The sequence below is a fragment of the Myotis daubentonii genome, chromosome 2 (genome assembly GCF_963259705.1).
Source record: "Myotis daubentonii chromosome 2, mMyoDau2.1, whole genome shotgun sequence".
Classification (NCBI taxonomy): domain Eukaryota; kingdom Metazoa; phylum Chordata; class Mammalia; order Chiroptera; family Vespertilionidae; genus Myotis; species Myotis daubentonii.
In genome coordinates this window covers 55,935,082-55,945,968 of record NC_081841.1, presented here as the reverse complement: position 1 = coordinate 55,945,968, position 10,887 = coordinate 55,935,082, and the positions used below count along the sequence as shown (strand labels likewise).

The following is a 10,887-nucleotide window of genomic DNA, read 5'->3' as shown; positions in this document are numbered from 1 at the left end:
CCCCAACATCCCTCCCCTGCCAGCCAGATGGCCCCCAACTGCCCTCCCCTGCTGGCCTGGTTGCTCCCAATGGCCCTTCCCTGCCAGCCTGATCTCCCTCAACTGCCTTCCTCTGCTGGCCAATTTGGTTCTGATTGGTCAGTTTCTATGCCAGTCAGTGTCAAAAGCTCTGCCTCTTAGGCAACCATTGGGTCCTCACAATTCACCCAGATTTGGTTCTGATTGGTTGGTTTCTAAGCCAGTCAGTGTCAAAAGCTCTGCCTCTTAGGCAGCCATTGGTTCCTCACAGTTGACCCAGATTTGATTCTGATTGGTCAGTTCCTATGCCAGTCAGCGTCAAAAGCTCTGCCTCTTAGGCAGCCATTGGCTCCTCACACTTCACCCAGATTTGGTTTCTGATTGGTCAGTTTCTATGCCAGTCAGTGACTCCTGGCCTATCTATGGGGCCTGATCTGAAAGGGGGTCTGATCAGCAGCCCCTGTGGAGGCCTGGAAAGAAATGGAGGCACAGCTGCTGGAGAGAAAGAGAGAGGCAAATGCTGATCAACAGCTGCCACAGAGTCTACAGATCAGACCCTACTTCTCTCTTCAAGCCTGTCTCTTGGAGCCTGATTCACAGCCCCCTCAGCAGTCAGTGCTGGATCATTGCGCCTGCAGCTGCAGCAGTCAGTGCTGGGTCCCCACAGCAACCCAGTGCTGATTGCGGGATTGACTTCTGGTTGGTTGAGCCTCCAGTCATGAAGGACCCAGAGTTTTTATATATTAGGATAGCCAAGAGTTGGAAGCAGCCCAAATGCCCATCAATAGATGAGTGGATAAAAAAGGCTGTGATACATCTACACAATGGAATGCTGTATGGCTGTAAAAAAGAAGGAACTCTTACCTTTTGGGACAGAATGGATGGACCTGGAGAATATTATGTTAAGTGAAATAAGCCAGTCAGAGAAAGACAAATACCACATGGTTTTACTTATATGTGGAATCTAATGAACAAAATAAACTAACAAAATACAAACAGACTTATAGATAATGAGAACAGACTGACAGCTGTCAGAGGTGAGGGTGGTGAAAAAGGTAAGGTATTAAGAAGAAAAACACACATAGACAGGGACAATAATATGGTGATTGCCATGGTGAAAGGACGTGGAGGGAGGTGGAAGAGGGCAAAGGGCGGATAATGATGGAGATACTTTGGGTGGTTAGCACATGATACAGTATGCAGACGATGTGCTATAGAGTTGTGCGCTAGAAACCTGTATGCTTTATTAACAAATGTCACCCCAATAAATTCAATAAAATTTTTTTTAAAAAGTTGCATATGTCATTTGGGAATTTCTTTTTTTTTTTTAAAGATATATTTTTATTGATTTCAGAGAGGAAGGGAGAGGGAGAGAGATAGAAACATCAATGATGAGGGAGAATCATTGATAGGCTGCCTCCTGCATGCCCTGTACTGGGGATTGAGCTTCAACTGGGGCATATGCCCTTGACTGGAATCGAACCTGGGACCTTTTAGTCTATAGGCTGACGCTCTCCACTGAGCCCAACCGGCTAGGGCTAGGAGTTTCTAATGAAGAATATAAATGACTAGGGGGCTATTTATACCATACTTAGAGAATTCAGGTAATTATTTTTGTTTATAGCGGAGGAATAGGGTCCTTAATGTTTACATAGCTATTGCAAAATTTAATTTAAATTACATTTCACTTTTATTTATTCTTCTGCATGGTTCTCAAATTCTCTAAACCATTCTCAGCAGATAACCCACCTCCATTTTATTGATAATTAGTAAAATTTTCTCTGGCATGATCCTCCTCTCTACCTTTCTTCTTTCAAGACTGTTCTGATCTTTTCATACTCTGATCAAAAGAGTTGATTACCCCTTTTGTGTCAAAGGTTAGTCCCTCTCTGACTCTTGAAAATAGAAACTAGTAAACATTTTACCATCTTCCAAATCAAAAAGCATTTAATGTACACTGATTTTATTTGGTTCAATTATAATAACAATAAATAATTATCATGAATTGAGAACTTACTATGTGCCAAGTCTTGTCATTATTTTATTTGATTCCCATAAGGATCCTTTGAGATAGCTGTTATTACTATCCCCATTGTGCAGATGAGGAAACTGAGTTTTGGAGCAGTTGATGAAATTGTTCCAACTTCCATTGCTAGTGTGTTGTGGAGTCTGACCCAGTGCCACCTGGTTCCACAGTCTGCACACTTAACTCCCAGGTTGTGCTGATTTCCCATCCTCACACAGGGGTAGAGCGATTATGATCATTATCTCAACCTTACAGATGAGATCATGTGGATTACCTCTACTGTGAGGATAATAATGGTCATGATAGTGAAACGGAGGCTGGGAAAGTTTAAGTGATTTGACCAAGAACACACAGCTAGCACATTCTTCTGACTCTAAGACACATGTGGACCGTTTCTTAACAAATTTATTAAATGGTAATTGCATATTGAAAAATATTCTGCATATTTATATTTTTGCCTCTACATTATCTTTGATTTTTTTCTTCTACTATTTTCTTCTGTATTTTTTTCTAATATCTTCTTAATTTCTGGTTTTAACTAATGGGTCCTTCATGATTTTCCCTCCTTTCTTTGAACTCTAAAGATGCATGTCTTACTCTTCTTTCTTCTAAACACTCCCTTTTCAGAAGTTGCTCTTGCTTGCTCCAGTTTCCAAATGAGTGAAACAACCCTGTCCTGTAGCTATCTCATGCTGACTCTCAAGAAAATATTTCTAGGCCTGAATTCTTATTTCATTTTCAGCCCCATATTTTTAACTCTCATTTTTTTGTATGTTTTTCTCTCGCATTAACCTTAATATGTTAACAATGGTGTATTGTATGATCCCTTTTGTTAAAAAGACATATATGTAGCCCAGCTGCAGTGACTCAGTGGTTGAGTGTCAATCTATGTACCAGGAGGTCACGGTTGGATTCCTGGTCAGGATATATGCCTGGGTTGCAGGCTCGATCCCCAGTAGGGGACATGTAGGAGGCAGCTGATCAATTATTCTCTTCATTGATGTTTCTATCTCATTCTCCCCCTCCCTTCCTCTCTGAAATCAATTAAAGATATATTAAAAAAAGACACACATGTATCTAAACATCTTTTATATGCTATACAACTATATTTTTATGTATATAGTCACATGTGTCTGGAAAAATAAATAAACAGTATTACTTCAATGAAGTTGAATGAGCAAGTGGGGGACATACAGGGAGCTGTCCCTTTTTACTTTTTACCTTTATACCTGTCTATATTGTATGAAGGTTATAAAACAAGTATAAGTTCATCTTAAATAAAAAAAGTCACAATTATAAGATTTTATGTCCTACAATCACAGACAAATGACATTGATATAACTGTAAGCTGAGAACATACTTACACTTGACTTCAGGGCAGTGATGTGGGATTTTTCCCAAACATGTCGTGGGATGAATCATAAGTTAGAAGTCAGATGTGAATGAAAGGCATAAAACTGAACTTGTTTTCTTTCCCACCACTACTTACTGACCTAATTATTGGCGTCTTTATTAATTTACACGCAGAACCTTCTCCATATTCCTGAACCCTTCTAGATGCAGAGAAGCACCCTGGTAAAAGTGAGCTAAGGCGGGGCTCCTGTTAGCTCACTGAGAAGTAAAAGTCACAGTGATAGGAGTGAGACAAGGCAGGGCTGCTGCTAGCTCATTAAAAAGTCAGAGAAAAGGGGCACTGGAGGCAGGTTCAGGGGGTAAGCCCGGGATGAGCTGCTGTTGCTTGATGCTCCCCTGATTGCAAGTCTCATGGGGACCCTTAGAGTTAGGAGAACGTTCACACCTGAGAAAGAAAAGGCATCTTGGCCGTGCTCCAGAGAGAACACCTGGGTCTTTTGTCTTGAGGCTTTTTATCTCCTTTGGAGCAGGAATCTTAGGAGAGGTCTCATGGCGGGTTTTAGCAGAATATTCATCAGCTTCCCAGGTGTTTTCGTTAATATGTTGATGTACAAAAATGAGGCATAGAGCGACCAGGTCATTTAAGGTTTAGCTTTGCCTCTATCTTGGATTTCTTTGACTCTCATTGTTGTTGTTAGTTATTCCCCAGACTTCCTCTCCGTTTGGCTGGCACAAATGGCATTAATTCTATTTCGTATCTATATCTCTGACCAGGATGATTTAAACTATTTATTCTCTGGGTAGGGAGGAGAGGTGTAAACCATTTACTCTCAAGTTTCCTTGGTTAGGGAAGATAAGGTCTTGTGCTTCGCTAGAAATGTCTGGCGCTCTAGAAATGTTGTAGGGAAGAAATGAGCCTAGGCAGGGCTGCTTTGGCTCACTGAGAAGTCAGAGAGGTTCAGGGGGTTAGCCTGGGCTGAGTTGCTGCTACCCATTGCTCCCCTGGTGCAAATCTCATGGGCACCCTTAGCATTTATGAATGCACACCTGTGGGGGAAGGAAAGGGGGAAGGGAAAGGTGCAGGCGTGGTCCGGAAAGGGAGAAGAGCTCAGGATGGGGGTCTTTGAAGGCTGGGAGTTTAGGGGAGGGCTTTGGGGAGATCTCAATACAATACTCATTGGTTTTTCCAGGTGTGCCCTGTCAGGGTTGTGGTCTCCACTGATTGGTCAGCACTATTTGTCATTGCAGTGGTCCTGGCTCCACCTACCTGGTTTTGCTGCTTTTCTGGGCCTGAAGCTGAAATACACCTGAGGCCTAGATGTTATCTCTAGGGAAGTGGCCCTCTGTATCTGCTGTAAATTGCTGGGCCAGTTTGTTCATCTCTCCGTCTCAGTTTCCCAATTCTACTTGCCGAGGAATATTCCTAGCTTACTGTCCTGCCTCAGTATAATTATTGATATGTTTGGATTTATGTCCATCATTTATTATATATTACTAGAGGCCCGGTGCACAAAAATTTGTGCACTCGGCGGCGGGTGGGGGGGGGGGTCCCTCAGCCCGGCCTGTGCCCTCTCGAAGTCTGGTACCCCTCGGGAGATAAGGACCTTCTGACTTAGGCCTGCTCCCTGGTGGCAGAGGGCAGGCCTAATCCCTAGGTGCAGCCCCTGGTCAGGCTCAGAGCAGGGCCGATTGGGGAATTGGGGCGCTGCCCCCTGTCACGCACAGAGCAGGCCGATCAGGGGGTTGGGGAGCTCCCCCTTTTCACGCACAGAGCAGGGCCCATCAGGGGTTTGAGGAGCTCCCCCCTGTCACTCACAGAGTAGGGCCGATAGGGGAGTTGGGGCACCGCCCCCTGTCACCCACAGAGCAGGGCGGATCAGGGGGTTGGGGCACCGCCACTCTCACACTCAGGGCAGGGCCAATTGGGAGGTTATGGCTCTACCCTGTCACACACAGAGCAGGGCCCATGGGGGGGGGGCGTTGGGGCGCCACACCCTGTCACACACAGAGCAGGGCCGATCAGGGGGTTGGGGTGCCGCACCCTGTCACACACAGAGCCGCAGGACGATCAGAGGTTGGGGAGCACCCCCGTATCAGTCACAGAGCAGGGCTGATCAGGAGGTTGGGGCACCTTCCCCTGTCACGAACAGAGCAGGGCGGATAGGGAGGTTGTGGCCCCACCCCCTGTCACACACAGAGCCGCAGGGCGATCAGGGGGTTTGGACACTGCCCCCTGTCACGCTGATCCCGGTGCTGGGAGGCATATTACCCTTTTACTATATAGAATAGAGGCCTGGTGCATGGGTGGGGGCTGGCTGGTTTGCCCTGAAGGGTGTCCTGGATCAGGGTGGGGGTACCCACTGGGGTGCCTGGCCAGCCTGGGTGAGGGGATGATGGCTGTTTGCAGCTGGTCGCACACCCTTCAGGGTGGGGGTCCCCACTGGGGTGCCTGGCCAGTCTGGGTGAGGGGCTGAGGGCTGTTTTCAGGCTGGGACTGAAGCTCCCAACTGCTCCTTTTTTTCTTTTTCTTTTTTTATTCTGTGCCAGCTTTAGCTCTGAGGTTCCAGCTCTTAGGCCTCCACTCCTGAAAGCAGGTATCTGGTTTGTTTTGGTTCTATCATCGAAACTCTGTATCAACACCAGCTCTGAGATCCCAGCTGGCTGAAAGCAGGTTTCTGGGGTTTTGTTTAGTGTCTATATTCGTTACAATATTTCTTAAACTGCAGGCTCAGAGGCCAGCAAAGCAGGCGGGGAACATTGGTTTTCTGTCACTGAAGCAAGCAAGCCCCATGTTAGTTTCAAGCTGCCTGGCTGCCGGCCACCATCTTGGTTGGCAGTTAATTTGCATATCTCGCTGATTAGCCAATGGGAAGGGGAGCGGTCGTACGCCAATTACCATGTTTCTCTTTTATTAGATAGGATGTTTATTTCCTCTAATTCAGTTCCTCTGTTTCCCTTTTCATGCCTACTTTTGGGTTATTTGATTTTTTTTAGTATTCCATTTAAACTCATTTATTTATTGTGATTTTGATTATATCAAATATTTGAAGTTATTTATGTTGAAATTACTATACACATGCTTAACTTTTCCCAGTCCACTTAGAATCAAGATTTTACCACTTCAAATAAAATGTAGACACCTTATGATATATAGGTTTCTATGTCCTCCTGATTTTAACTACCCTCTAAAAAACCAGTTCTTTTTTTTTTTTCTTCTGCAGTCAGCACTTTGAAGAGAAGGAAAATGGCCCCATAATAACTTCAGCACTGAGGACAATGTAGGCAGGCAAATATATTTGTGGAATGATTGCCGGGCTTCTAGGCAGTTGATGAAGGGCACATTCACAGGACTGCTCAGACCCGAGGCAGAGGACAGGGCTGGGCCAAGGCAGAGTGTGTATGTTTCCATCCAGCTTCCATGCCCAAATCTTTAAGGTATTTAATTAAAAGACACGCAGAAACAGGAGTCAGGAGCCTTTGGAGAAAGAGGCTCAATATTCTGAACTGCTTGTTCTTTAGCATTTGGTCTAAAGCTGTGATTTTCAACCAGTGTGCCACAAAGTTTTTTAAAATATGCAACATGTGACTATTTAGTCAGGGACATTGACCTATTTTCTCTTAGGCTATCAAATAAAAATGATGACAGCAGACAATACAACAATAGCTGTCTGGTATTAATGAATCAAAAGTATATCTATTTTCCTTTTGTCAGATGGGTAAAATATATATTTTGGTATGCTGCAGGATTTTCATAATTAGTTTATGTGTGTCATCAGATGAATAAGGTGGGAAATCACTGGTCTAAAGAAGCACCAAGGGGTGCTGTGCAAAGAACTGACCTTGGGGATCAGTTACAGAGACAATCTACTGGAATTTGCGTCCACTTGACTTATCTGGACAATAACAATAACAAAAGCCAGCTGCCTCTAATAAATTAGGTAATTTACTTTAAAAAATTCTTAAAATATTTGGATGCTGTTTTCTAAGGCATCCTTAGGTAGCCCTTTCACTCTCAGCCTCCCAAGGTTCATCTACAAAGTATGTCCCCTACAGCTCAGGCACCCTCAAGGAGCCCTACAGGTTTGGTAACATAACTCAAGATTCCTACTCTTCTGAATCTTCCCTTAAGAAGAGATTGGATATTCAGTCTGTTAGGGATACCAGATGAAAACCAGTAGTTTTCATTTCATTTTCATGACTGGAGGAAAGTTAGAGCCAGAAATATCAACCCTACCAGCAGAATCAGTTTCTGTATTAAGTGTCTAAAGAAGAGATTTTTAGAATTTTCAGAGCAAAAAGGATGAGAAGTAAAATTATCTCAACCTTGAGAAAGGATGGCCTTTATTGCAAGAGTAGAGCTTTATTGCAAGATGTAATTACTAGCTTATTCTGGAAATTGTCTAGTATTTCTGGTAATACGTTTGGACAACTTTCTAAAGACTTTGATAAAGTGAAGAGCCTGGTTTGTAAAGCTAAACTTTATCAATAAGCCCAAGACCACCAGTCTTGTGGACACCACCATTAATTTTATTCAAATGTTCCTCCTTTGTACATAGACTAACAAAGTTATATAGCTACATATTTTTCCTATAAAAATTTATCTACTAAAGGGTTATATCTGTATTATTTTATTTCATATTATAAATCAAAACTGAGGAATTAAAAAATCTACATATTGATTTGTTTTAAATTACTATAATAAAAACATCTTAAAACACAAATAATATATTTTTATTTAACACAACTATAATCTCAAAAAGTAATGAGATGAGTGGTATTGTTTCACATCTTTGCAAATTTTTAAAATGTCTGCTTCAAAAATCTATTTGCTAGAAAGAAATATTTTATTTTAAAGAAACATTTCTAATTTTTCTTCATAAAATTAAACCAAACAGCAACAATAGATATAAAGAGCCACATATCAGTTACAAACCAGGAAGGAAACAAAATATTCCAGAGACATCTTGAACCATTTTAAAGGAATACACAGCAGGCTAAAAACCTACAGCTAAACCGTGGTTGCACAACAGGTTACATTTATTCCTGCATTTTCTCAGTAAGTTCTTCCTTATATTTGCCTTTCTCTTTTCCAACTTGTCGAGATTTGGCTTTGCGTTCAAGAATTTTTTTCTGATCTTTGTCTGGTTTTAGCCTGGTGATAACCACCTTGCTGGGGTGAATGCCCACCTAGACAGTTGTGCCCTTAGCCTTCTCACGCTGCACCCGCTCCATGTAGATGGCATATTTCTTTCTGTACACCTGCACTACCTTGCCGATTTGCTGACCTTTGTAGTGTCCTTGAACCCCCTGGACCTCATCGCCCTTGAGGATGGACATGGAGCAGATGTGGTACTTCTGCGCAGCTCCTTGGAGAGCCAGGAAGACATTATCTTGGGCACTGCTGAATATCATAGTCCACTGTTTTTCTAATGTCTCTTTTGCACTTTTATGCTAATTGCTGTATTTTTTTAGCCTCCAGCAGAGGTCTTTATGTTCATTAAGAAGTCCTAATCTTTTTGTTCATATCCTTGAAAGCTTGTTTTACTTTTTTATTTCTTAGAGTGTAAATGAATGGGTTCAACAAAGGGGCTACTGAGGTATTGAGCAGAGCAATTCCCTTATTGAAGGCAATTCCCTCTTTTGCTGAGGGTTTTATGTACATGAAGATGCAGCTGCCATAAGAGAGGGAGATGACAATCATGTGGGAAGAGCACGTGGAAAAGGCCCTTTTCCTTTGCTGCACAGAGGGGATCTTCAGGATGGTCCAGATGATGTTTGTATAGGAGACACTCACCAGCACCAGAGTGACCACCACGGTCACAAATGCTAAAATAAAGTCAACCAGCTCCAGGAGTGTTGTGTCTGAGCACGATATCTCTATGAGGGGTCCATAGTCACAATAATAATGATTGAGTATGTTGGAGGCACAGAAATCCAGCTGACTGGTCAGGATGATTGGGGATATGATGATCAGGAAACCACCTAGCCAGGAGCAGAGAACCAGCTGGGTGCAAACCCTGCTGCTCATGATGGTTGTGTAATGCAGGGGTTTACATATGGCCACATAGCGGTCATAAGCCATGGCAGCCAGAAAGTAAAACTCTGTGGCCCCGAACAATATGGCAAAGAAATACTGAGTGAAGCAACCAGCAAAGCTGATGCTCTTCTTCCCAGTTGAGATGCTGAACAGTAGCCTAGGGGTAAAAGTGGTTGTGAAGGAAATTTCTAAAAAGGAGAAATTCCGGAGGAAGAAATACATGGGAGTCTGTAGGTGGGAGTCCAGTAGTGTGAGGGTGATGATGGTCAGGTTTCCAATAATACTAAATATGTAGGTCAGGAAGAGAAGTATAAAGATGACAAGTTGAATTTCTGGGATGTCTGTTAGTCCCAGAAGAATGAATTCTGTCGGAAAGGTTTGGTTTTTCATCGCTAACTTTTACAGCCTAGGAAGGTACAAAGGAACAAAGTTGGTGTTTAAAAGGGAAGAAGAGCGCAGGAGCTTTCAGGAGAGGTTGATCCCACCAGACCGCTGTCCCGATTTTTCGGTAATTTCCGAATCTGCCGCTATACCGCTGTACCTAATTTTCGGTACTTTGCTTAGGTCCAGGGCCTCACGTCTGGTAGACTTAGGCTTTTTTGTTGAATTGATTCAACCCTTCCCCCGTCCCCTGTCCCCCCTGTTTAATTTGACTCAAGTGAGATTTTCTATTGGATAGAGGCTGCCTCTTCACAAGAATTTTTGTTGGATTCCCACATAGGATTTTTCTCCATGCCTCCTTTTCAGGCTCTTCATGTACTTCCTAGCACATCTTCTAATCCAAATCCTAAGTTATCATTTACTCCATTTAGTGTCTCTTTGAACACTGGCTTTTGATCTTTTATCTGCTATTTTGGCAGTGGTGTCTCATTTCCATCACTCTCTTGGTCTTAGTGTGAGAAGAGAAGCTAACTATATTAGTTCATAGTTGAGGGGCCTTTAGGAAGGAATAAGCAATCCTATCTAACAAAAGAGTAATATGCAAATAAACCATCACTCCACCCTCCATCACAAAGATGGCAGTGGCCACAGAGCAAGAGGCTTGGTTTGTCCCAGCGATGGAAGAAGCCAAGATTCCCACCTGCCCTGGTTGGCCCTGGGCTCTGCTCAAGGCTACAAAATTTCAATTATAGAAGATAAATAAATACCAGAAAAAAAAAGAAAATAGAAAAAAGGAGAGGCTGGGAGCTTGGGTCACTGGGGGGCATGGCCAGCCTGAAAACGGCCATCAGCCTCTCACCCAGGCTGGCCAGGCACCCAAGTGGGAACCCCCACCCTGATCTGGTACACCCTTGAGGGCAAACCAGCCGAGCCCCACCCATTCACCAGGCCTCTATCCTATATAATAATAGGGTAATATGGAAATTGACCCTAACAGCAGAAGGACTGGGAATGACTGGTCACTATGACACACACTGACCACTAGGGGGCAGATGCTCAAGGCAGGACCTGC

At 43.4% G+C, this 10,887-nt stretch overlaps 1 protein-coding gene and 1 pseudogene across 1 annotated transcript; both read right to left on the bottom strand.

Moving 5' to 3' along the window:
* Nucleotides 1-3,836: 3,836 nt before the first annotated feature.
* On the bottom strand, nt 3,837-9,824 carry LOC132226154 (olfactory receptor 6C4-like). Its single transcript, XM_059681014.1, has 2 exons — nt 8,926-9,824; nt 3,837-3,876 (listed from the first exon to the last, which is right to left on the bottom strand). The coding sequence occupies exons 1-2, from the start codon at nt 9,822-9,824 to the stop codon at nt 3,837-3,839; spliced, it is 939 nt and encodes a 312-aa protein (XP_059536997.1).
* LOC132225778 (ribosomal protein uL24-like) lies at nt 8,291-8,895 on the bottom strand (annotated as a pseudogene).
* Nucleotides 9,825-10,887: the final 1,063 nt, after the last annotated feature.